Genomic DNA, 27995 nt, shown 5'->3' on the forward strand with positions numbered 1-27995 from the left:
AAGCTACCAACACGTGACCAAGATGAAGAGTTTTCATTGGGCAATAAAACCAGGAGAAGTCTTGAGACTCATAGTCTGCAAAGTTCAACCATAGTTTGTTTAGTACATGCTTAAAAGGGTACACATCTAGCTTGTGTAATACAAGCACGCGCTTTTTTATTTTACGTTTTTCTTGTAAAACTGATAAACATGTCGAAATATCTGTTTCCTGAGGGATGACATGGTTCACTGGTTGAATTTAGCATATGCTCAAACAAAAATCTTCTTTTTATTGCCAATTGCAAAGTAAAACTTCCACAAATAGTATAGTGCAGTTATACAAGAAGTTTTAGAGCCAGAAAAAATAGCTAAGCCGTCAAATCAAGGCTGACTCCAACTATTCAGACATAGGTATCGCTGACATTTTATTCAACTATTAGGCACAGTATAACAACTTAAATGTAGCATATCAGAAACAGTGATTACATCAGAGTTTAACACTGAATTTGTAATTCAGATTACTTCCTACAACCTATACCAATTGGAATCATCATGCTATCAAGGCCATCTTTCATTCTTTATATCAGAGTCTATTTCTGAATCGAAGTGCTCCGGTTTACACATACCACAATGCGATTTCTTATGTTAGAGAACTTATATTACAGTTGTGAAAGTGTTCTGGCCCATGCAAACAGGTGTTTTGACAGCAAGGTCTAGTTGCAGTAGATGAGGATAACTGTCATAGTTCTTGGTCTCGGTATTCTTAAAAATATATAAACACGGTTATCTATATGATATGTCTACATGTACATAGCAGAACAATAAGATTACGTAAATGTCGTAATTCAGAAGGTGCTCCTACAGCGATGTTCCAATATTCACCGTTGAGGGCGCACAGCATGGTGTTGGATGTTAGCTACCGATGTTATAGTTGTTGATGCTAATGATTCGCTACTAAACTCTCAAATGTACATTAAAACCATCATTCAGACTAAATTGAACTCTACCAATTATTTTTCATAGAAAGCGGTTGCTTTTAAATGCTGAAAAATGTTTCAAGACAAATGAATGTAACATTAAATCTTGGGATCCGGGAATAGGTAGAGAGTTGCTATCCAACTTTTTTACATTCCAGTTGTTGATATTTTTTGGGGGATCAGCAAAGGATAAATACTTTTGCTATAGAATGACTAGTTTTTACAGCGACGTGAACTGAAAAATTATCATGTTTGCAGAAAGCATTTTGTAGCAGTTTTTGCTCTGCAGATTTACCGCATATGTGTCCATCCCCTCCAAGATATAATATTCGACTCTTAGGCATTTTTGGAAAGGAAAACAACGATTCCCTTCGTCTTACATTTGCACAAATAGACCAGATTCATAATATTTGTTCATTTTCTTCCCAAATTTTTCTGACACCCAACGTGGTGTTGTGATATGGAGTGTTGCATTATCCCGATGGTGTGACGTTTGATTCACTGAAGTTGTGTCAATTATGCAAATTAACACCGTTATCTAATAGCTGTGATTTTCTAGGTATTACCATCACTAGTAATTCTGTTGTGCTTTTAAAAGAAAGTTTCGAAATGCTTGTCGTTCAACTTATCAACACAATCTGTATAAATGTGCAATGTCCAATGTAAAACACTATCTCAGTCCAGACAACCTGCATTCATTTGACAAGAACAAGACTACGTACTGCACACAATACGTTATGCTAGCATGGCTGATAATACTTTCCACTGTAATGTGAAGAACAAGAAGAAAAAATGTAATTGTTTTACAGAACAAAAACAATATTTGTGTAAATATTATTGAAACATACAGCTATTGACCTTCAAATATTCGTAAGAGTAATGTCAGTGAACTCCTGTTCAAAAGTGAAAAAAACCACATCGCGAATGTCAACAATGATATACAAGACAAGCGCAACATGAGACGCCCATTTGCAAATATGGCAGTGTAAAATATGTTAGATATTTTTGTGTGATTTGTCGATATTTATTGCAGTTTCCCTCCAAATGGGATGTTGGCGCCATTGGCCCTATAGAAGTCCATGTCGGCTATGACGGCTTCTCTCTTGTGTTTCTTCTCAGCCGTGTCGCGCACAAGTGATGTTTCTATGTACTTTCCGAAATATGAATTCGATCGCACTGGTATCGTTCTCTCCTTTTCCTGTTGACAGAACGATGACGAGAAATAAAGTGGGTAACTGTTAAAGTTTTGCATTTTTGAGACTTTCCTCTTGCACTTTTGGATTTTTTGCGAGATATCAGCACTAACTAATCTTTAAGCTTGTCGTGCAGAAATTCTCTTTTTGTGTTGTGAAAACTGCAGACAGACGAAAATTTCCGATGAACCAACGGAGGTCTGCCAAGACGCAATCGCTAGCAGCAGTAGCAAATGGCCAGCCTACTTTCCCGACCCTAGCGAACAACAATCGCTATTTTACTTTACAACTCATACTTGGGGATGTTTCAAAAAATTCGTTTTGGTCTGTCCTCTTTTTTTCCCCGCATCCTTTATTTAGCCTGTTTTCCTACATCCGTCTAATATATGTTCTCTCTCTCTCTCTCTCTCTCTCTCTCTCTCTCTCTCTCTCTCTCTCTCTCTCTCCTCTCTCTCTCTCCTCTCTCTCCTCTCTCTCTCTCTCTCTCTCTCTCTCTCTCTCTCTCACCTCGGCGCCAACATCCAGCTTGAATGTAGACATCCTGTCATCCCGGTGACGTTTCGATTCGTAGCCGTCACTTTCACGGAACAGACGGTCATACAGGAGAGCCTTCGAATGCTGTGTAGAGACGATCAATGGAAGAGAATAGTCATTTCAGAATGAACTTATCGATTAGCTTCTACACGAATAAAAGATGAACATTATCATTTTTAAGATCATTCCATGCAATTTGCCATGGTACTCTGTGGTTCATCGTCGTTGTTACCACTATCATCCTTTACAAAGTCATTAAATCTATCACGAAAGGTTCGTCCACTAGCATTAATGTTGTGCAATTTATACACTGTAATTCCATATGTAGAACAGAATGCTTACTTCTCCCATCTTTCATGCGGTTCAAGCGACTCTTTCCTGGTTTATTGACTTTCCAGCGATTTTAAATTAATCGATGCTGTATATGAGTTTTTTAAAGTCATGGACAAGTGTAAGCTAACTTCAAGTTTTTCGATACGTCTCAGTAATTAAACGTACGTCAATAGTGACCGAGGTACTTTCTCGAGGTGACGAACCGCACGGTCGTCCATCACAAGCCCCCTAAAATTATAGGTTTGTTTCTCATCCAAGGTCTTCTATAAGCTACACATTTTTGTGAGGTCCAAAGATCCAACTACAAAATACGGGAATTTAATGTCTTCATGGATGGTAATTCTGAAGCGCGGCAAGATGGCGACTTATTGCGAGTTCACTCTTCAAAACTTCACAGTGCATATGCAATTCTACAATTTTATACATTTTCTGCCGTGCCGATGAAGCGCATCGTCAGTTTTATGTTTCATTTTACAAGCGAAGGCGAAAAAAAGGCTTGCGCAGCTAGTCTAGATCGACGAAATGAGTACGGTAGCGTCGTCACCATGGCTACAGCAGACGTAAATACACGCACACACAAATGTACGTATCCGTCCAGCTGCTCACACTGATGTTAAGAATACATAACGAAAGTAACTTTCTAATCCATTAATGTACTTTTATGCGAATTAAAACGGAAGTCTCGTTTTGAATAATTCAACATCAATGCATACTCATGCCACAAACATTGTCTCGGACATGCCAAATTTTACCTTTTAAAGTGATTTATGAAATTCTTCCAGGGCGACTTTTGAATTAATGATTCGACTTCCTTGTTCTTGCACAATGATGTCGCCTGTTTTTACTCGACACTTTTCAATTATCATGTCGTGTTCAATAATTAAAAGTTTACGTTCTTGCAGCAATTAGATGTCGTTTGACCGATACAGTTAGACTTGCTCCATGTCTGTGGGCATATATATCAAAACAGTAAAGCTCTATACCCTGACAGACTTTTGTGTACTAGATCGTATAGTGAACCTTTTGCCAGGTAGCGTACGCATGGAGAAAAGCCAAGCGACTATAGGCCAGTCTACGACAAAGTATGACTCGAGCAGAAAGGTCGAAATATACAATTCTGTAACATAGGTCCTAATTGAACATGGGTTTACAGGCTCGTATATGAATTCACGAAAAGATCCGCCTCGATTCATTGTGAACTTGCAAGAGGCACAGTGCATGTCAATATATAATAATCTAAGCTTCAAAACAGCGGGGACCGTTCCCATCATCACTGTATAACCAAGTCATTGCTTTAGCTGTACTATCCTCGAAAGTGGACGAAACGCTGTAACCAGTACTTCTGATATATTTTCCGGTTTGCTGTTCCGTTTATGAGATGCAGTTCCTGATCTATTATCAAAAGTTACAAATTAAAGTTACTGATATTACATTCACATTTCAGTCTGATGGTCAAGTGTGATGTGAACACTTAAGTTCTAAAAGTCTTGGTTGTAAATGTCTTCTGGGAGCATATGTATGCAAGAGCATTGTGTACGTTGCGGACGGTCTCATCATCTCAACATGACTGCCATGGTACCGTGGTTTATTATGCCGTTGTGTACAGAAAAAACTCACATTTAAGAAGGTTTTGAAATGCATTTACTGGAAGTAACGCAATTAGACAGCAGACCTGTTTGCATCAAGTATCACAAGATATCTTGGCGTCTTTACATTGAGGAGTGATTTCACTTTAAATCTTGCATATACCTGATATACTGTTGATTATATCACACATCGGATTCTCTATGCTAAGCTTACATTGCAGTGAGTGGTAAGACATTAATTATATAGTCACACAGTCCTGCGAATGGTTTGAATGTTTTACCGTTCAGTGAGTGTTCAGGGCGATCTTACCCAGACCTATAGTATTAGTTGTAGTGTAGTAAATGCGCGACCGTCACCTAAGATCTCGTATCATGCATTAATGTGATTAATTAGGGAAAGTATTTATATTTTGGGGGCCGTGTAAATCTTGATACAACACCAAAGTGCAAGTTTATGATTGTCGGCTGCCTTGTGTAAACCCCGCCAAACAAGGTATTATCTGGATATTCATGATTTACTATAACTGTTTTTATCACTCTTCGATGTGTCAATGCAAATACGGTGGTTTCAATCGGATTCGAACTCACAACGTACGGTACCCAGTCACCTAGCGGAGAAGCCACAGACAAAACCCGCTCGGCCAATCCCCAAACTCAAAAAGATCGGCTCAATATTAAACCGAGATAAGTTGTTAAGCACGTAAATAGTTTCATTACATCAAATGCGTTGTACCTGTGTGGGGAAAAACAGAATCTGCGATCATGTCCTCAGAATGCCTGAAATATTTATAAATCCTGATGCACTAATTACTATGACAGAGAACTGAGTCTGATTGTGGTTTTTACCTTTTTCGTGCACCCATAATAGTTGAAAGTAGATGCTCGGTGCTGTATTTCGTCCATAGCAGTAAAGCATCAGGTCCGCAACTCCTTCATTCGTGTACACTGTTCAGCTCACCTGAGATACGAAGGTTTAGTACCTGGAGATCAACAAACCGCCAGGTGCTCTGGGCTGCACTATTGACCCGATATCTGTAACTTTAACGATGTTGATAGCATCTACTCTCAGAGGGGAAGTTGTTTCCGCACAAAAAGCATAGCAAAGCTTGTGTATGTCGGGTATAAAAGTGAATGAAGATACCGAATAATCTCATGATCCTTTTGTTTATCAAATTTTTGCTGCAGTCTGCCAATCAGACATTCCAGAAATCATGAAATTTGACATTTTTTTTTAAAAATTCAGCAGTCATCCCTATAGCTCTACGGCTACCATATCCCGTTCACACCTGTTGCGGGAATGGTTGAGTCAGGAATTGGCAGATCGATCAAATATGCACAAAGACAGGTTGACCATAAATCGATAGGGTAATTGTTTTTCCCGGGAGAAGAACACGTTGTGAGACATCGGCTTAATCGTGCTTAGCAGCTCCATAGCGGTTGCTTACAAAGGTATCATCCGAACCGCGTTATGTAGATATTGATTGTTTTCAAATCTCTCCCGAAATGCTATAAACCTGACCTCAGCCAAAACATACCCGCAACTCCCATGAAGTGTGCTAAAGAGATTGGTGCACCCGGGGGCGCATGTTAAGGGAGCCGTCATTATTTACGGCCTCGGAGGAATGTGAGGGGGGTCGCTCAAAAATTGAAAACTTCGAGGGGGTTGCTCAAAATGTGGAAAGGAAGAAGAGGAGGTTACCCATCTCTCGTGCTCTTCCCTTTGGATGTTCTAACAGTTTTACTAGTAAAGACAAATTGAAAACACCTCTCAGATTGCACCAGATTGCACCATTGTACACATCAATTTCTCGAAATTTTAAGAGGATCTAGGACAAAACTGAACTGTTGTGAATTCATCATTTATTATAACAGAAACGTCACGGTATATTTTAATTGACTTCAGTTCAGTAACCATTTTGACATTAAGAAGGTCACATATTTTCCATTTCTGCATATTCTTTGGTTTTCAATCTCTGGCAAACTGAGAACTGTTTTTTTACAAAATGTAGTCATTGTTTAGTTGTTGAATATTGTGACTCACACACTGATCGTGCAAAAAATGTAACAAAAATATCTGTGTTAAATGTCATTTTCAAACAACTTTGCCAAGTGCAAAATAAATTAAAACATCCCTCAGATTGCACCATTACACACATCTATTTCTCATTTTTTTTCATACGAGAGGGGGACCCCCTCTCGTGCTCTCCCCCTTGGGATGTTCTAACGATTTTACTTAGTGAAAAAAAATCTAAAACACCTCTCAGATTGCGCCAGACTGCTGCACGATTACACACATCAATTTCTCAAAATTTTCCATACAAGATAGGGACAGCCCCCTCTGAACAGATAGAAACTGCAGAAAATACTTTCTCTATCCTTTATTTATGTATCGAGCAAATGATACGTAGCAAATAAAACAAATACACACAAGGAATACAAACACAAGGAGTGGGATAGTCTGGTGTCCAGCCCGGGTCCCCTGCCCCATTTCTACCGCTGGCTTCGCAGGGAACCCGACAAGGAGCCGGGATCCTCTACTAGAGCCGGCCGCGCAAAAGTTTGAAAACCGGAGTGCATTCTGGGTAAGACGAAGCTGTCCATGCGCAATTTGATCAACCATCATGGCGGCAAAGTAGGCCGTGGTCGACAGTTCGGAACGATACCGCACGAGTTATAAGTTCTTGTTTCTTCCAAATGGTCATTTGTCGTAGTCATTTGTCATATACTGTATGAAACACACGGTCTGTGGCGGTAATTTGCACATGCTTGTTGGAAATTTTTGACAAGACGTACTTTGTTTGGAGATCACCGTCGGCAACTCGGCCAGCCAGCACCGAGCGGAAACCTTCGTCTCATGGGTTCCATGTGGAGTGATTGTGCAGGTAACCCATCGTCCTCCTGGGTAGAGGTAAATATGATGTGAAAGTTACGACAACAAAAACACACGAGTAATACTGAAGAACTTCAGACGAACAATAAACCTTCACAGTCACCGCCAGTGGTTTCATTTCTCCAGAGGCAAGTCCATGCAACAACACTTTGGCATTCCGACATACACTTCATCAGGTCTTCAGAATTAAAATTGCGATATTATACATAATTAATTTATGACTAAAGTCTCTCGTAATCAAAGGGAAAATGACAGAAATCGGTGACAGCAAAGACTGGGAAAACAAACCTGTGTCCCCTGCGGCGTCTCCCGTGCCAGCAATCTCAGAGGAAGAGAAAGGTTTGGCACAGGAATGTCTGGGCGACTTTGAATCCGGACAGTATGATCACTCTTTATCAAAGCTCCTACATTTGGCAAGTCTTCGACCCATTGACTTCAAGGTAACCCATAATCAGGCTGTTGCTGCATACTACCGGACTGGCTGCACAAAAACTGATGAATTCAAACAGGCACTGGTCCAAATTTGTTATCAGGTAAGCCAGATGAAAATAAATATTCAACCACGATCCTTCAACCCCAACAAATGACCGACCGTGAGCCAACTCACAATTCTTTTGGGAAAAAGGTAGAGAGATGCATGGTCTAATCTAGCTGCAAAATTGTAGCGCTACTGTGAGGCGGGCAGTGAATTTCGGTTTTTGCGACTTCACTCACCAGTAGCGCTACAATGCCAATGGCCCTGGAGAGTATAAAATAAGCGCATCCCACTGGACTAGGCGTGTTGATGTGAAATGCTACGTATTTACTGCATTTTGTCGTACCGATTTATCACTACTGAAGACTCAACACTGTACTACACTTAACCTTATCGTTTATAGGGTTTGGAATTTGTTCAAACACGTCGATCGCGTTCCATAAACATTAAGCGTGGGGCATCCGTGTTTCTGGGAGCCGCCATTACAGGAAGTTGTTAATGGCCGCTCCCAAAATGTTTTCGGAAAGCGATCGACGTGTTTGAACAAATTCCAAAGAAACCCCATAAACGACAAGGTTAGTGAAGTATAGTGTTTAGTCTTCAGTAGTGATAAATGGGTATGACCAAATGCAGTAAATATGTAGCATTTCACATCAACACGCCTGGTCCAGTTGGATGTGCTTATATTTTATACTCCCCAGCGCCATCGGCATTGTAGCACTACTGGTGAGTGAAGTCGCAAAAACCAAAAATCACGGACTGCGTCACCGTAGCGCTACAATATTGCAGCTAGGTCTGAGCATAAAGATCCGACCCATGAAGACCAGATGACGTCCTAGACCAGGTGTCAATCTGACTTCTTCACTGAGAGCAAAGCACAGAAGCTCTGTTTATTTTCCCACGAGCGTAAAGTTGGCGTCATCCTCCTTCTCCTCAGAGGTCACACGAAAATGAGTATGAGGATGACACTACAGCGTAGGCTTCACCAGCATCAGATCCGATTATTCCTGACTGCGTGTGATGGAATGATAAGTGTAACAACCACTGTAAAAATGTTCTCCAAGTTTCATATCACTTTTAAAGGTATACAGTCACCTGTAATCTAAATATTGCCCATATATGGTCAAAGGGGCGTTCCTTGGTATTCAAAATACCTATGTGAGGGCGCTGTTTTTAAAATGCGGCCACCCGCTTAAAATCTGTGATTGGTTAGATTTTCTCTTTCCATGGTAACTGTGGCAAAATTGGAACAGGTGACAGTATACCTTTAATGTTAATTAAAACACTGGCGTTTATATTTCATAATGTTTAGTAATTTCTCCTCTTAATATCCATTTTTCACCATGTAGTTACAACACAACATTCTTAGCCTCAAGTTGAATGCCGTATGTTTAATACCTCCAATTTTCTGGCCTCATACCATAGGTATAGAAGTTCATGTCTTATATGTTCTCTAAATAATTAGGGCTTTCATATCGCCTCTCATGGTGGCGATTTTGACACATTTCAGACCATGGATGCTTTTTTCACGCCAATTTTCAGAAAATCTTAGTGCAAGAGTTGACAGGACACCAACAAACACATCAACGGATCATGGACTGAAAATTATGAACAACTATCATAAAACTAGTCTTTATGAGATATTCTTCCGATAAAATATTACATCAGAGCTATGGCAATCAGTACAGGAATATGTGTTATGTGCTTCATGTATACGATTCAGTGTATGCTGCTATGGGTTACGCTGTCACTTTAAGCATAGTATTTTTGCCCCAAAACATATTTTTCAACATACATGTATATAAGTTCTCTTGGACACAAAAATGCTTGACGTTGCCATCACTGAAAAGGCGCTTTACTAAGATTAGGAAACAGATGCAAAATGTAAGGGCTTGCTGACTAGACCCCTAAATCATATTATCATTTATACACTGAAATACCTTGAACCTGGACATTGCCCTGGTATACCATTTACCAGCATAAAACCTTGAACAAACACCGTGGACAAAATACCAAATTAAATACACAGCAAAAGCTTCTTTTCTTGTAGTTTTTATGTAAAACTAATCATTATGTTTACTAAACCTGACATTCAAATCCCTGTCAGTTAAGGGACAGCTTGTTATTTTTGTTGTGATGTTACTTTGCATTTCAAAGTTTTAAAGATTTGTCATCACTGTCCCCTTACTGTAGTGTCATAGCATGTCAACTGCAGTGAGATAACAGTTCTGGGAAGTTGCTGGCAGAGACTGAATGACGGTTGTGCCCGTTTCCATCCCAAAAGCAACAGCTCTGCTCTTAAAGGTATACAGTCACCTGTAATCTAAATATGCCCATATATGACCAAAGGGACGTTCCTTGGTATTCAAAATGCCCATGTGAGGGCGCTATTTTTAAAAAGCAGCCACCCGCTTAAAATCTGTGATTGGTTAGATTTTCTCTTTCCATGGTAACTGTGGCAAAATTGGAACAGGTGACAGTATACCTTTAACAAGCCATGTAGTCCTCTATAACCAATTCAGTTGTAACTTACATGTGTAACCCTTATCCTGCCAAGATCATATGTTATATGAATCTTGTAAAGTACCACATGTGACCACGTAGTGGTCATGGAACAGTCACTGCTGCAGAAATGCAAAACTTTCTGAGTAGCTCTTGCCTCATTAACAAATCTCTAGGATGAATTAACATAACATACAGCAAAATAATATATGTAGTCCAGATATTCAATCTGCATTGAGTGACAACAACAACAGTACCCATTTAGCAATGCGTCATTTAACTGTGTAATATAATCATAATATTGATGTTATATATGTTTGGATGGATCCATTTCAGTTGCTTAATGGTGTAGTTCCCATATCACATTCTGGAAATTTAGCATTGAGACATAATCATATTTCAACAAACACAGGTACAATAGCTATAATGAATAGAATAATATTTATTAGACAGATGAGGTGAAAGTGAATATCGTACATTCCATGTTAACTGTCTTGTGTGAGAGATTAATGATTATAATTATATAGTTATATGTAGAAATATTACACTACATATTCAGCAATTCTGCCTATGCAGACTGCTAGTAATATAATTATGCAGCTGAACAAACCAAAGAATTTTCTAAAGCTTGTGCCTCTATCATCAAAAGTATGGCGTGTCCCTTACTTTTTGACGAACTTTATGTGTCCTTGATCACACTTGATTCACTCATGGCTAAAACTAATTTAACACAAGCAGCATAACAGAAAAATACTTCTGAAGTGAAGACAAGTAGTGCTTTGAAAAAAAAAAAACCCAGTCATTTTCTTGTGTGCCTAAGCCTCAATGATATTGACAGCTTTCAGTGTGTTTCCTTGCAGGGTCAGGTTTTCTTGGACGATGATAACCTGGAAGATGTAGACCATGCCATTCTGTTCTACAACCACGCCATAATTCTGTACCATTTACGACAATACAGAGAAGCAGCTAAGATACTGGAGAAATTGTTTCAGTTCATTGAACCATTGGGTATGTACCTAGCTTGCCACTAAATATTTTTGTTGTTTTAACATGAATTTTGTAACAAAAAGTGATGCCATAATACATGAGTTATAATTTTATCTTCACTAAAGAGGTAAATATTGTTGAATGAATAATTTTTATATTCATGTATTTTGATGATTTCAAGTAAAAGGTCTATGAAATATAAGAAAAACACATCATATTGTGCCTTTTGTAATTTTTGTGACACTTGTTCAATCAATTTTAATGTGAATCCATAAGTTTTCTTTCCATGCAAAACAACATAGTATTATATTGGAGAATTTTTGTATTCTAATGTGTTAAATATTAATTTCTGTAAATTGCAGAGGAGAACCTTGCATACAAAGTACTCTTCCTCTTAATTGAAGTTTATCTATGCACACACCAACCAGACAAGGCAGTACCAAGTCTGGCTTATCTGGAGAAGTTACTGTATGGTGGTAACGGCAAAGGACAGCAATCGGGAGATAAAGACAAGACATCAGAGGTGAGCATTGTGAGTTTGACTCAGCCAGGGTATTACCTGTCTTGCCCTTAGGTGCCCGTGTATCCAATCAGCCAATTTGACTTGCCATTGATGCATGAGTTATCATTATCAGTATTCTCTTTGATTCAACAAATTTTGCTTTTTACATATCTTGGTACTGAACAGTCCTAAGGAAATTTTAAGAAAGTTACCTTCTGAGTTGAGAAAATCTTAAAAATTAGAAAGATTACAGAGATAGAGTTGAATTGTAATACTGCAGAGTTACAGAGTATGATCTCAGTATTTTTCAGTCGTGCCATAGGCTTACAACATCATCAATTCCCCTCAATCAAAGAGGTGGACCATTTTGTTGGATGGGGGTTGTAGGGATGGGGGTGGTGTTTGGAAGGAAAATAATTTCTGTTGTTTGTTTTGTAATGAAGTTTCTCAAAAGACTTCTGCATCGTATTATGTAACTATTAATTTTTCCAATAAAGGCTTCTGTGGATGAATTCAGCAAAATTTGAAGGCAATAACTACTTATCTGTGAAGCTTGTGAAATTCAATGAAGATTACCTGGTTGCCACTTGATCTTGTATTTCAGGGATCATCATCCCAGCAGAGTACAAGAGAAAAGGATGGCCGGGACAGAAGCCCATCACCACTCAATGAGAAGTATAAACTCAAACTTCATATGGTAAGATGATGTCATTGTGAGACTATTCAGCGAGACCCATCACCACACTGCGAATTTGGTAAACTTCAGTATCAGTGATGCTTCACTTATCCTCTAAAGAACTTTGCTTCAGGAGGTCAATCACCTATCAGCGACAATCCAGCTTTTGCATCCACATGTCTGCATATATTCTGCAATTCATAGTCTGCCCTTCTGAATCCATGATTCATACTAATGTAACTTTGTGTTTTTTTCTCTGTTTGTATATTTGTAGTATAAAGCAAGAATTTACCTGCAGCTGAAATCAATGAAGAATTGTAAGAGGGAAATCAAATCAGTAATCACGTATGCAGGAATGGTGAGTATTCTCTTCTTAGAAAATTATTATCCGACCATCGGTCAAAAATCTTTCAAGAATTCAAAGATGTAAAGCTTCAATAGACAGCAGGGAAACAAAACCCATCTTGCTTGACTTTCCTTACAGCATTACTTTTGTACTGACCTGTTTGACTATTATCATGTTTGTGTATTTATTTGTCAGACTGCACCAGCGTGTTTTATCAAGAGCAACTTTGAGTATCTGCGGCAGAATTATCGGAAAGCTATCAAGCTGCTGAACAGTGCCCCGGAGTCTCCCAGCATGTTGAAGACTGGGGAGTGCAGAGCTGCCATGTATTACAACAGCCTGGGCTGTATTCATTTCTACATGAGGAAGTATAACCTGAGTGCCTATTACTTTAGGAAGGCTTTGCAAGAAAATGAGAATGCATTGCTAGAATTACCAAAGAGGAACCCAGGTAGGGCAGGGTTATTGTATTTGGTTGTACTGTAAATTAACATAGCCATTTCCCAAATTTCTGAAAAACGTATGTTGCTTTGACAAGTGTAGCAGTGAACCAAATAATTGCTTTCTTTTGTTTGTCTGTAAAAAAAGTCTGTTGTATTAGCAACTACATTTATCAGGTTTTCTTCATGGAACTGGAAGCAAAAAATGTGCCTTTGTGATATTGTCAGGTACTAGGGGAACCATCATTTGTTGCTTGCATATGGAGACTGACATGCTGATAATTGCATGTAGAACTAGGAGAAAATATTTTGGCTTCATTATGATCAATATCCAACAAAAACTGATCCTTTAGCCCTTGCAGTTGTTGAGATAATTAACTCTTTGAGTGCCAAAGTCAACTTTTGTTGCCTTTATAGAAATTAACATAGCCAGCAACTTTTTTTTTCAGATCTAAACAATTTTTTCCAGATTTTACCTAAAATTTTGGTCAAAATTTGTAGCCATTGAAAGGTCCATTTGATCCAAAATTATCACAAAATTACAGAAAAATTCATGAAATTAGTGAAATGTTATACTGAAATTTTGGTGGGAAAAATTACAGCACTCAAAGGGTTAAATGCAGGTCCAAGTTCATCAAAAGTCTGACCACAATATTTTAGGAAAAAAATTGGTCGCATGTTGATCAGTATACAAAAGAAATAAAACTTGTAGCCCTTGTGGCTGCTGAGATCATGAAAACAGGTGAAGTGCGAGGAATGCCGTAAAATCAGTTTACTGTAAAATGCAATGTTGAGGTTTTTTCGTATTCATTAAATCAAAAGAGGTTAAGCAGCTGATGGTACATGCAAATTTTGAAGTCAATGTGCCCATCAGTTTTGAAAAGGAGATATTTTTGTATTTTGACAAAATTCGAGATGGCTGTTTGGTCACGTTACCAATCAAAATTTCGAGGGTCAGGTGCACAGTTACTCATATGCCCCTATAGTGTTAGCCCTGCAAGTTTGAGAAGGTTACATGCAGTGGTCCTCCATCATCAGCACACAGGGGTGGTCATTGATAGAAACAATTGCCGTTTGATCAAGGTGACTGAGGCAGACTGTTATCTTTCTTCACAGGTCAATCTCTGTCGGGTAGGCCACTTTGTACACTGGTAATGAATAGACGGTATGAGTTATTGTACAACAGTGGAATCACACTGCTGCATGCTGGGAGACCATTAGCAGCCTTTGACTGCCTTATTGAAGCTGTGCAAGTCTACCATTCAAATGCTAGACTCTGGTTACGCCTAGCGGAATGCTGTATAGCTGCCAAGAAAGGGGTTGGTACTGTTATTTCCCGCTAGCGCATAAATTGTTGCATTTTAGATCATTTCCAATCTGTTACTATCCATCCAACCTACCAACACATAAGCCTGGCTGCTCTTCATTTCAAACAAATATAATTAGACCAAACCAAATTGTATAGGGGTGTGACTAGTCTTTTGAGTACACAACTTCTGAAATCTCACAGTCTTTATTTGTAGCAAATATTTTCAGTCACACAAAAATGAAAATTGTTAAGCCGTACCTCCCAACATACCCTTATATTCTCAGTCAGTCTGTGCCCTACGTATGGTCAGTCTCTGCCCCTGAAGATGTTAGTGCATTTCTTATAACATGTTTGGGTTTAGGGAGTTTGATTATTAAGTTTTTCTGGGGGCCTTCCATACTGAAAATAAGAAACATACCTGAGAACGATGTGGCATGACAGCTGTCTGTCCAGTATCCCATACACAGTGTGAAGTAAACCTCACAGAGATGAATGAATTTCCATTGGATAACAGTGATGTGAATTTCTCGTTTCCTATTGCATTCTGAAGAGTCCCGAGGAAGAACCAAAAGGTCTGCCGTCAGCGCCAAAGAAAGGATTAGTCCAGTCCATCATTGGCAGTGTCAATCATAGAAAGATCATCTTAACACCAGGAATCTCAGACAACAAATACAGGTAGGTCTTCTCCATGGAAATTGTGTTCAATCTGATGCTGCAGCTTGTTACTTTTGGTTTTATTTAACCCTTCTACAGTGATCGTTAAGCCCAGTAATATTGCTTTCTGTGTTTAAGTTAAGATCTCTTGAGAGGGAAATATACATCACTGTCCAAGGGGGTACTGTCTTGACATTCAGATATTTTGTTGCATGAGTACATATGTCTTGCTCTAGAGAGTTTTTATACAGAAACTCTCTCCATTCCAAAGAAAGGTCTTCAGTTTGAGTATATTACTTATAGAGGTATATGAGTCACATACCTGCAGTCATAATCATTTTGCAAAACTATGAAACCTCAGACAGAGATTTGTACGATAACATTTTACCCTGTTGTTCAAATGTTTCAGCTCTGAGGGCCAATCAGCAGCCATGCCAGTGGCCACCCTGGATTTTGCATCAGTGTGTCTGCGCAATGCATTGTCCCTGCTGTCAGAGCAGGAGCACTCGTCATCGACCCCTGCCCCGGGGACTTCCACCAGAACTAGCAGTGAGTCAGAGCAAACACCAGCAGCTGAAACAAGGTAAGAGGACAGTGCTTTGCGAAACACAGTTGGTGTTTCTTGAAATGTTCTGTTTTTTTGTAATAACCTTTTCCTGCCAGACAGTATCACTTCCCCATCTGCCAAGTCAGTAAAAAGCGTTAGGAGCCAAAACCATAAGTATTTTCACCCACTTGGCTTGGTATGTTGTAGCAGCTTTAATCTGTAAAAATCACGTTTACAGTCTTTGCTAAAATGCACCATATGGGATATGTTTTTGCTTCCTTAGTTGTAACCAACTTGACCTGGTGGTGAAATATGAACTTGGCAGGTAGAGGGGTAATAATCTTTTGTTTCATCTTGATGTACAATATTTATGAGTTGTCCTTTGAAATTGTCAGCATGAAGTGTTTAGGAATGGAAAAAAATTGGTTCTTACAACGCATTCAGTGTAATCTGTGTTCTACATAAGTAATGGCTAATCTTTGGATATGACATATAATTTTACCAACCAGTTGTAGTCTTAACATTCTATGTATACACATCTCTCAGATTTGAACCAGATATTTCCAGCACATACTTCTTATTTTAGGATGAATAATCTTTCAATTGAAATTTTTGGGTGTTTTAAACAATTCCTTGAAATTAATACTCAGGAAGCTGGTACCGTAATTTCTGAGATATGAGACTGCCTATCCATCGCTACAATGTAGCTCTCAATGTTACATACGCAAATAGACACAAATCTTCTCTGTTGGCTCATTACAGGTCACATGATCATTAGTGCTGTTGATCATGCAAACATGAGTTCATGAAAAATGTGCAATTTTTTGTGTCTATAACTTTAACTCTTGTTTATAAAACAAACAGCATACAACTAAATGTCTGGTGAAATGCCCATGTTGCAAAATCACAAAAATACAGTTGATGGTCTATAAACAGTTGCATTCATTTCTTTTTTCGTTTAGCGCGCGTGATTATGAAATATGGCAAAAGAAAAATGCAATGTGGCGTGTCCCCCGAGCCTCTCCAGTCGACTTTTTTCGGCTTTCCGAAGTTTGCCCGACGTCGTATCTCATAACGGGAAGTGAAGTATTTCACACCTCCATAAGCTCCCCACGGGGGGTAACTTCTAGGGTTTCCGCTTACATGATCAGGACAGTTCACTTTGGCTGTGTTAGCGCTGGGTTTCGAAAGCTGTTAGCCACTGTGGCGAATAGTTTCAAATTTTATTAGCCACAGACAAATTTTATTAGCCACACATTTTACGAAAACAAAGCTGTCTATAATGCTATAATCTCCAATGTCGGTTGCATGCACAAGAATAAACTATCAACACATCAACCTTGTATCCAGTTGTCTTCATTTTAACACTGGAATTGCTTGATTCTGGACCGCGATGCAAATCGACAGCAGCACGCAACATTGAGACCACGATTAAAATGAACTGCAACACGGAAGGTTGGGACCGCGATGCAAATCAACAGCATGACAGCAACACTGAAAGTTCGGACTGCGATTAAAATAGAAGTTTGGTTACACGTTATTACGTTACATCAGTACACGTAGTGTCTTTGTCACGTCATACAAGACGTCTCGTAAATGTGGCACAGATGTTCGGAACGTCATCAAACGACACTTCTACATGTAGTCTTAATTACGTGTAGTAATTTTTAGATTTTCTTGGTGATTTGCGGGAATTTAGACAGAAAATCTCGTTAAGTACTAGTATGAGTATCATTGTAAATTTGCAAACATCAGAAAATTCTGTAGAGTTCACCTGAACAAGACGTACGTGCTATGATTTCCTGACATAAATGAAATGTTGTCTAATTCAACTTTCTACCTGAAGCTGTCACAAAGATTTCCGTAAACCACATAAATAACTGTATTAGGCCTACAGAAAATCGGTAAATTTAATGCGAGGATACAACGAGCTTGAATAGTCCTCACGTAGAGAAATTAATTGTTTCTTAAAACTTAGACGAATTTCGTATGTTTCTGAAAAAATAATACGGCAAAATCGGTCCTACTAATTACTGCCCGTCACTGCCCGTCAGGAAATTAGCCTTCCAATTACTGTAATCAGGCGATATTTCAATACCAAAGACCACTTATATAATAGAAAGCTACAAAATAAGAGTCTGTTTTACTCCAAATGCCCGAGTCCTGTCTCAGAACTAAAGTGAATATTGGAGCGCTAAGTTCTCTACTCGACGGGCAGTGATGATAGGCAGTGTTCGGACATCGATTACGATCAGCGTTGCCCCTCGTTTGCAAATCAACGTTGTTGGGGTCTGGGACGACAATTTTGTTTGGTTGTATAGTAAGTAATGTTTTTGATATGAGATATCAACTGATTACAGTCGTTGAAAGGTAAATTTCCCGACGGCAGTGACGGGCAGTGGTCGGAGGTCGACGGGCAGTATGTATGGCCAATGGTGATGCATGTACGATCACACGATTAGCGTTGCTACTCGTTCGAAAATCAACATTTTTCGGATCTTGGCATATTATTTCGTTCGTTTTTACAAAGAGTAGTGGTCTTTGGTATTGAAATATCGACTGATTACAGTAATCGGAAGGCTAATTTCCTGACGGGCAGTGACGGGCAGTAATTAGTAGGACCCCGACAAAATCAACCAAAAAAATCACAACTGAGCATGGATACGCGTACGCCACTGTGTGCCTTCAGACGTACACGTAATTAGATTGTAACCTCTCTAATGAACAACAACACGGAACGTCGTGACCGCGATGCAAATCGACAACAACACGGAATGCGTCGCTGGGATGGCGATTTTATGAACATCAATACGGGACCATGAGGACCGCGATGCAAAACGACCACCATTAAAATAAGACCTCGATTAAAATGCGCAACACGGAACGTCCAGACCACGATGCAAATAAATTTCAACACCGAACGTTGTGACCACGATTAAAATGCGTATGTCTGCTGTAGCAAAAGTTTCAATTCTCGCGTGTTCGCTTTGCTTGCTGTACACTAGACAAAATGACGTCAAATTTATCGCGAGACTAGGGCTCGATTGCGTCTGCCTGCATTTTCAATTCTCGCGATAGTCATTATGTGCATGCTGTACACTATACAATTTGACGTCAAATCTCTCGCGAGACTTGGCTCGATTGCAATTGCGTACGTCGGAGAGATCAATACGGAAGTAGATATAGTTTTTTCGCGAATCGCCGAAAGAGAAGCGCAGATCAACAAAAGACTTAAAAACCCCACGTTTTTGCTTATTTTGCGGAATTTTTTCAACAAAAATCACTTTCGCCACTGTGGCGAATTAGGATCGATTTTTCTTCGCCACTGCTGATTTCAATTCGCTTTTGCGAACGTGGCGAATGGGCAGCGCGAACACAGTTTGGGAAGACGTTGTTCTTTTGGTGGCTGTGACAGCGGCAAGAACATGAACGGCTCAACTGTAAACTTTTTCCAGTTCCAGTCAAGTGTGGAGTGTTTGAACCATAATCATCATAATGTGCTTGTCTCGGCTGGTTCGTACGATCGGCCACGGTCCCTCGGCTGAGCCTGCCTCGCTACTCGCTACACAGAAGGTTGGGATCGCAATGCAAGTCAACTGCATGAACACCAACACTGAACGTTGTGACTGCCATTAAAATGCACTAGTCTACAACACGGAACGTCGTGACCGCAATGCAAATCGACAGTAAAAAACGTAAATGGGACCGTGATTAAAATGCACTACAACTACGACACGGAAGGTTGGAACCACGATGCAAATCAGCTGCATGAACAGCAACACTGAACGTTGAGACTACCATTAAAAACGAACAACAACACGGAACGTAGAGATCATGATACAAATCATGGAGGTAGAGTCCTCCATGATACAAATCGACAGCAACACGGAACGCGTCGTTGGGACGGCAATTACTGAGGCTAAATTGAAGAACAACGGGGAATACCGGACCACGAGGAACGCGATGCAACTCGACCACAACATGGAATGTTAAGACCGTGATTAAAATGCACAACACAGAACATCCAGACCGCAATCAGTGTAAATCAACTATAACACCGAACCTTGTTGCCTCGATTAAAATGCGTATGTCTGCTATGTACAGCAAAAGTTTCAATTCTCGCGAGCGAGCGTTCCTATGCCCGCTGTACACTGGACAAAATGACGTCAAATTTATCACAAGGGCTCGATTGCGTGTGTGTAAGTTTCAATTCTCGCGAGAGCCATTTATGCATGCTGTACACTAGACTAGATGACGTCAAATCTCTCGCGAGACTTGGCTCGATTGCAAATACGTACGACGCGACGGAAAGAACGCAATAATACGGAAGTAGACACAGTTTTTGCGAATCGCCGAGAGAGAAGCGCAGATTAAACAAAAGACTAAAAAACCAACGTTTTTTCTTTATTTACCATATTTTTTAAACAAAAATCAGTTTCGCCACTGTGGCGAATTAGGATCGATTTTTTTTCGCCACTTCGGATTTCGATTCGCATCGGCGAACGTGGCGAATGGGCAGCGCGAAGCCTGTTTTCTTAGCGGATACCGGGCAGAGATAAGGCGGCGTTGGACCGCTATTCGATGTAAATGAACACACCTGTGACGTCACAGACGGCCGACCTTGACTCCCGCTGAGGGCGTGACCTGAGTGTCGCAAAATGACCCCATGAAAGCGCGCATAGAAATATCAAAAAAATTAACACTTGCGCGTACTTTTAGGTTGCAATTTTGTTGCGAGTGTAATAGTATTGACCTCCTGGAAGATATTCTGTCACACGACCGGGACCATTTCACCAGACCTTTAAATTCCATGACAATGCTGAGTGACTGAAAAATTACATGATCACAAGGGGCCCTGTTTATGTCAGTGGCAATTTTTTATCGGCAATGGCACAATTGACACATTACCTTTCTAGATGTGTAGATTTTAGTGTTAGGTATGATATAATGTCATTTGCTGTAAATTCTCACCAAGAAACCACTTTTCTATTATTCACAGTAAGTTAAATATACCAGCTGGAGAATTAGCACCCCCAGGAGCGCCATTGAAACCACATGAAGTAGAGAGCCTGAGGTGTTCTGTGATGGCTAACAGTGCATACGTCTGCCTTGGTCTGGGTGACAACGTTGGTGCTTTGGAGCATTCCCTCAATCTACTCAAGCAGCCTAAACTCTCCGGATCTCACAAGTAAGAATACTCCCCAGGGTGTTTAAAATAATGTTCAAATAGGTTAGGAGGTGTCAGTTGTAGGCCATTATCAGGGGAAAGAGGGACATTCATCGTATGGAGGGTGTTCCCCCTCATTGAGATGACAAATTTTGATGGGAACATGATCAGCCAAAATCAGTAAAGAGCCGATCAGTTTGCCTGGTGTTCAGCTAAAGATGAAAACATTTGATTAACTAGGTAAAATGTGTCTCTTTTTGTATGTGATCTCTTTGTTCCCATTATCTTTACCAGACTGTACTGATGCTATATATAGGAAGAGTATATCCAGTTTCCTAAACTATTGACTTGATTTCCTCATGTAATCTGTCTGTGGAAAACATCTGTAACTGTTGTTATGTGTCTTTTAGATTTCTAGGACACATGTATGCCGCTGAAGCGCTGGTGTCATTGGACAAGATAGCTGATGCTGTGGTTCACCTCTCTCCAGACAACGTCATGGATGTCTCCGTAACCTATCCAGGATCATCAGATTCAAGTGAGTCTCTGTCTAATGTTCATTTGAAAATGAATTTTTTGGAGTTCTGTGTGTAGATCCAACCATTGAGTACAATGTGGTTGTATCTGATACATTGTCTTATTTATTCCCTCCCCTTGGCCCTCTGTCTTGATTCAGCTGAGTCTTGGAAAACAAAAGGATTGTGTCAAAGACAGATTGTGTCAGGGTTGATTGGGTCATGGTTGGAACTCTATTAGCAGGCTACCTTAAATAAAGTAACTATGAAAATTACATGTCTTATATTTTGTTAAGGCATTGAAGCTTTAGTAAATTGATTGGGGACTTTTGTTTTGTTTTTATATAATCTTACCTTGATACAGCAGCAAACATCTAGAGACAAATAAAATCATAGTGTGTAAGTTCTATCTTCATGTCTTGGGGTAATTCTCTTGTTTTATAGCTGCAAATATCCACACATTCTTGACTGGAATGTTTTCAGGTATTAACAAATGTGGACATTGATGTGACATAGTGGATATCGAAGAAAAATGGCAACCAGCAACAGCTATAGTATTAGAATACTACTGGCATGTGTTGATAACAGTGGCAAATCACTAACCTTGAATATCACAGGTATTCACAAACGAAGCGATTGGCAACCTTGATTTGCGTGTTTGAAGTGTACAGTGATAAAAGTAAAGACCACCCACCTTGACTTGCTTATTATTATTTGCAGGTATTGACAAAAGTGGCAATGACCTTGCCGGCGGTGAGTCCGGCAGTGACATGTCAGAGACCCCGGTGGTGGTCACCAGGTACTTCCCATCTTCCATACAGTATGCCAAAGCCACACTGCTCTTCAACCTGGCCAGCGCACACTGCTTACGCAGCGAGAGTGAGAAAGCCAGGAGGTGTCTGCACCAGGTAGGGTCTCACCGTGCTAGTAAAATGCTTGCCGTTTCAGTATGATCACTGTGTGGTCTCTAAGCCAAGTTGATGCACCAGTACTCAATCGAGACAGGTCTCTGATTCTTGAAAATTTCATCCAATGAAATGTTCACATTCTACATGTATTGGTGGGGCTTGCAAACAAACTTAGGGGAAATTTTGAAATGATGCCAAGAGATATTGAGTAAGAGGACAATGAGTATCATTCGCCTGTTTTCAAGACAGGTTGTGGTAGATTCCCTGTTTACCTGAACAGTGTTTTGATACACCTGTCTTTGGATTGACGCTAATACTAACCATTATTTACAATTGCAAAATAGAGCACTCAGGTGTCTCTAAGGTCTTATTCAATTGTTAAAGATCGTGGCCCTTTTTGTGGAACATTTCACCCCTTTTTCCAGTGCAGAGGTCCAAGTTTATCTTTTAAAAACAAAGAACTAGGGGCCAAACCATTGCGGTTAAAGGAGTAGGAGTAGTATACATTGTTATAATATCACCACTATTTCATTAATTTGTTCTGACAGGCGTGTTTGTTGATACCAGCAAGTGAAATCCCGCAGCAAGCACTCTTACTAGGAGTCTACCTGGAGCTTCAAAATGGTAAGATACACAGCTCTGGATTAAACCAAAACCCCTCAAAATCTCTGTCACTGCAAAACTTTTGCACAGTCCCTGTTGGTTTCATGGTGATTTTATGGTGTGACTTTGGATCCGGGGAGATTTGGCAAATTGGTTTCTAATGTTTGCAGAAGATTACTGCAGTCACTGGGTGGTCATGAAAATAAAAGTTGGTCAATTTGTCAATCCAAGACACAAAGTGTCACTCTCCTGTCTAGTCTGTAAAACGTAAAAATCTGAAATAATTGCCAGAAGTTTTTGATTCCATGTCAGAGGGTAGTGTGTATACCAACTTCTCTGTACAGTCTTGAAGGAGCTATTGGTGTAATTTGTCATAATGTTGTCACAGAGTACATTTTACTTCTCCTTCCTAATGTTTGTTGAGATACGAAGTATTAGCATTGCAAACACCATGACAATTTGTCCACAGTATGCAGAATTTTTGTTCACAAATGAATACTACTGCAGACAAAAACAGAGTCGACATTAATGTCAACTGTGACAGTTGCACCTCTAAATTGAAAGACAGGCTTTTGCCCAAACTTTTCGTAAGAGAACTTAAAAGCCATTCTCTTTTGATATCAAAAATAAAAATCAAGGGTCCCCGTTGCAGAATTTCAGACTAAAGAAAGGAATTACCCAATATTTTCAAAGCGGTCACCATCCCTGCCTTAACTTTATCGGGGAAAATTAAAATTTCTGAATTTCACAAAAATAAACTGATGACAATGCTAAGTTACTCCATGAGCTTCAAAATGAGCCTCTAAGTGGTAGACGAACAATGTATTGTAAAAGGTAATGAGTCTTATGGTGCATTCTACCTTAAACACTTTCACCCCCAGTTCCCTGTATACAGGTCCAACTTTACCATAGAAAACAATGGATTTGGGACAAACCATGGTGTTGAACGTTAAACACAGGACATTTCAACATAATTTTAGGTGTAGAATAAGAAACTTTTATAAACAGAGCGAACATACTTTAAGAATACATCTATAGTTTCAGATATTGTAGTATCTATGTCAAAAAAACCTATGTCTGTTATCTCCAGTTTGTTCCATTTGTTTCTATAAATTTTATCACAATGATGCACATATTTTTCCAAACATTGGTTTGGATTTAATTTGTAACATTCTTCTTTACTTAAAATGTTACGGGAATTGTTTTGTCATCATGTCTTTTTTCCCATCAAAAAGGGGAGGGTAGATTACAAGCTACTTCACATCAAAATGAAAATTTTACAGAAAGGAAAAGCCTAAATGATGTACACAATTAGGATATTATGACAAAATTATGACAGCATCACAAAATAGTGTACAACTGATGGAATTAAATGTAAAACTGAACCAAGTACAGTAGTTCTCATAATGTGGAAGTGACTAGAACAATAGAACTGAGAGCAGGAAGCTTGCATATCAATGAATACTCAACACTGTTTTTATGGTCTATTGTATAGGAAATACACCACTAGCATTACAAATGATTAAGAAGAACCAGCTACTGCCGTATGTGAAGATTCAAGAGGCAAGGCAGAGCATTTCTGGTACCCCAACCATCAGCTTGAGCACCATCCAGGCACCCATTGGCAGAAAAATACGCAAATAACCTCATGATTAAAGTCTGTGTTTTAGACTTTCTGAAATCTACGGATCAGACTGCTGACATAACCTACAGGACACTAATGAATTCAAGGAAATTGCCATGGAGAAAACCCTGACATCAATGTGGCGTTGAGGGCGCCCTCGTCATGGAAAATTTGATAGTGACATTGAGGGCGCCCTCTTCCCTTGATCAGCAGGAACCAATCTGGTCCATTGTAGACTTTTTTGTTTCGTTTAATTTGCTTGTCATGATGGTGCTTGTGTGAAATGGTCACACTATGAAACAAGAGCTTACTGTCTGATAGGATATGAAAAAATGTGTGTAAGAAAATATAATCTTTATGCTGAATTATATGATATATGAGTTTCGGTCCAATAGTAGTTTTCAGTGAAATTATTACAATTTATAGATTTCAATTTTCCATCCCCGGACATGACTACAGCATGGCTGCTATTACTGCCACAAAATATTGGTCATAATTTTCTCTGTCTGTGTGAAATAAGAAGCTAGTCGTTGAAAACAGTGGAGTAGCGGTTGATAGTTTGAAAATGAAATTAATCCCATTGTAATGTGAGTACACACTAGGCTTTTAAAGAGGGTAAGTCTTTCAGGAAATGTCTCACAGCCAAAGTTGGTATGACCTCATTGAATGGTTGTGTCCCAAATACAGTGACATGGGTTGACAGTCAGTGTTCCTTGTGATCTAAATTGATTCAATACTGACTCAAGAAAATTCTCTGCAGCAGAAGAGAATTTGTACATAGTACATGTATCTGGTATGAGGTTGAAACAGAAAAGTTTCTTGAAATCCCAGAACTGACCGAATGAGTTTGGAAATGTCATCAGTATTAGACCTCCCTGTTGTGGCAGTGTCTTGCTGCAGGACAAACAGGGAGTCAGCACTTTCACCCCATTTCCCCTTCTAGAGGTCCAACTTTGCCATAGTGAACAATAGGAATGGACCAAACCATGGTGGTGAAAAGGTAAAACCAGTTTTGGTTTATTTAGACCTAGGTGTCTAAAACACTGGCAAGTTGCCACTTTCCATGATATCATGTGAAACAGACTTTATTTCCACATGTAAGAACAGTAACTCATGAATTGTATCTGCCATCTTTGTGAGTCTTGAACCACTAGGGCAGCGTTGACCAGCTTTAACCCTTTGAACGCCTAAGTCAATTTTTGTCACCTTTATAAAACATACTGTAGTCAATTTTTTTCAGAATTTTGCCAAAATTTTGATAAAGAACTTTAGCCAATGAAATGTGTTGTCCATATAGTGCAAAACTATCTAAAAATTATAGAATAATTTTAAAAATTCGGTAAAATATTGCTGCATTTTAATAAAAATTTTGGTTGGAAAAATTACAGCACTCAGAGGGTTAAAAAGCAACACTCCCACCAGGGATACCTACACAGACTTGTTTCAGAAGAACTAGATTCACAAAGAGATAGCACCATGGTGTGTATGATTGTCAAAAAAAATTAAATTATCAAAAATTGTCATACTTTGGAAGTTAGGGAAAAGAAAAACTCTAGAAATTACAATGGCATCCCATTAGCATGTGACTTGCGATGCATGGAAGTTCCATTTTGTTATAAGAAAGATTTCCTGAATAGTTTCTGTGTGTTATGTTATATGTGGCATAACATGCAACATTACGGTCAAATAAAGCTTTACATCTCTGTATTAAAGTAATGCACAAATAGAGACAACTTGAGTGTGTGTTTTTTTTCTTGACTTTCACTAGATACCGAAAACTATAGGAATTTCAGAACAATGGCAAAGAATGATTTTCCCTCAAAAATTGATTTTATCAGTATGCCCTGGCTACAATTAGGTCATATGTGTTCAAAAGACTAAAAGACAAACCTTTGCTTAAAGAGAATAACCAGTTTCTTTCAAAATCAAAGACAAAATTCAGAGTTCGCCTGGTTTGAGAAACAAATTACCATAATATTACCGATAATTGAACTTCCAATAGCATGCCATCACCATGTTGACTCTACATGAGACAATTGACATTTCGAATTCCATAATAACAAGCGTGTTAAAAATTCATTTACTCCCGAACTTCAAAACAAGCTACACAGGCGAGATACCAGCAAAGAGCTGTAAATTCTTGAGACTGAATATCTCATCTGCTGTAATTTCATTTTCCTCAACTGATGCCAGTAGAAAATCAACACAATTTTATATGCCTATCCTGTAAGTAGAATGAGAGTTACAATTTTACAGATTGGTTTCCTGAGAAATGACAAGTTTTCTTTCAAAGGTCCATACATACAATTTCATGTGATGCTCATTGCACAGGGATTACGTGAGCTATGCACGTCGTCCCGGATCCTGGATTTTGAAACGGACCCCTTGCTTTTCCCTTCTCATATGAATACAGAATTAGAGATTTTCTGTGTTACAAATATTACTCACCACAGCGTGCTATTGTTTGTGATCACTGGCGCATTACCAGATTTGGGTATACATATTACACAAAGGTTTTACTGTGACTGCATAAACGAGTTATGCTGACCGATAATGAGGTAGATGAAATTCAGGCCTCATTTAATAGCTGCAAAGCAGAAGAGCTTATGAACAGTTTCAGTGGCAACTTTTCTTTTGAAACTAACTGGTGTTTAAAAACTTCGTGAAAAAGCTTCTAAGGTAATATGGGCCTCGAAAGTGAAAGACTTAAACTTTTGCTCAAATTTTCTCCAAGGAATTTTTAACCATTCTCTTTCAAAATCAAGAATAAAAATCGAGCTCACCGTGCAAATTTTGGGACCAGTGAAAAAATCAACCGAGATACACCGATATTTGAAATTCAAAATGGCCGCCATCCCTGTGTTAAACTCTATGGAGAAAAATAAAATTTTCGATTTTCCAAAAAACTAAGAGGGTGAAAAGTTTTCTTACTCCAAGAACTTTAAAATGAACCCCCACGTTGCCGAGTAATCTACCAGCTGTCGGGATCATTTTAAAGCTCTTGGAAACAGGAAAATTTTCCCCACCCAGTTTTTTTTTCAAAATCCAAAATGTTATTCTTCCCATGTAGTTTACACAGAGATGGCGGCCATTTTGAATTTCAACCATCGCAAAATGTTGGGTAATTTCTTTCTCTAGTTCTAAACTTTGCACTGTGACCCCCGATTTTTATTGTTGATTTAGTAAAATAATGGTTTAACGTTTCATTGAGGAAAGTGAGAGCAAAAGTTTAAGTCCTTCACTTTCGA

General features: G+C 39.1%; 2 protein-coding genes across 2 annotated transcripts; one reads left to right on the forward strand and one right to left on the reverse strand.

The window, feature by feature from the left end:
• Window positions 1-391: 391 nt before the first annotated feature.
• Window positions 392-5603, reverse strand: LOC139147977 (cilia- and flagella-associated protein 90-like). Its single transcript, XM_070719235.1, has 3 exons — window positions 5449-5603; window positions 2657-2767; window positions 392-2154 (listed from the first exon to the last, which is right to left on the reverse strand). Exons 1-3 carry the CDS (start codon window positions 5503-5505, stop codon window positions 1981-1983), a joined length of 342 nt encoding a protein of 113 aa, XP_070575336.1. The 5' UTR covers window positions 5506-5603; the 3' UTR covers window positions 392-1980.
• Window positions 5604-7201: 1598 nt separating this feature from the next.
• On the forward strand, window positions 7202-26480 carry LOC139147978 (CCR4-NOT transcription complex subunit 10-like). The gene is made up of 14 exons (XM_070719236.1): window positions 7202-8025; window positions 11330-11477; window positions 11819-11979; window positions 12563-12655; window positions 12909-12992; window positions 13176-13431; window positions 14537-14739; window positions 15280-15404; window positions 15793-15966; window positions 20930-21118; window positions 21508-21635; window positions 22333-22520; window positions 23069-23144; window positions 24619-26480. Exons 1-14 carry the CDS (start codon window positions 7741-7743, stop codon window positions 24765-24767), a joined length of 2259 nt encoding a protein of 752 aa, XP_070575337.1. The 5' UTR covers window positions 7202-7740; the 3' UTR covers window positions 24768-26480.
• The last annotated feature ends 1515 nt before the right edge of the window (window positions 26481-27995 follow it).

Source organism: Ptychodera flava, chromosome 13 (assembly GCF_041260155.1).
Source record: "Ptychodera flava strain L36383 chromosome 13, AS_Pfla_20210202, whole genome shotgun sequence".
Taxonomy (NCBI): Eukaryota; Metazoa; Hemichordata; class Enteropneusta; family Ptychoderidae; genus Ptychodera; species Ptychodera flava.

Bases quoted from the DNA above. Each gene is read 5' to 3' on its own strand.
- LOC139147977 (XM_070719235.1), bottom strand. From the start codon at position 5,505: ATGGACGAAATACAGCACCGAGCATCTACTTTCAACTATTATGGGTGC. The intron at 2,768-5,448 runs GTAAAAACCACA...GTCTCTACACAG, and splicing joins ATTATGGGTGCACGAAAAAG to CATTCGAAGGCTCTCCTGTA. The intron at 2,155-2,656 runs GTGAGAGAGAGA...TTCTGTCAACAG, and splicing joins AGCTGGATGTTGGCGCCGAG to GAAAAGGAGAGAACGATACC.
- LOC139147978 (XM_070719236.1), top strand. From the start codon at position 7,741: ATGACAGAAATCGGTGACAGCAAAGACTGGGAAAACAAACCTGTGTCC. The intron at 12,656-12,908 runs GTAAGATGATGT...GTATATTTGTAG, and splicing joins ATAAACTCAAACTTCATATG to TATAAAGCAAGAATTTACCT. The intron at 15,967-20,929 runs GTAAGAGGACAG...TATTATTCACAG, and splicing joins ACACCAGCAGCTGAAACAAG to TAAGTTAAATATACCAGCTG.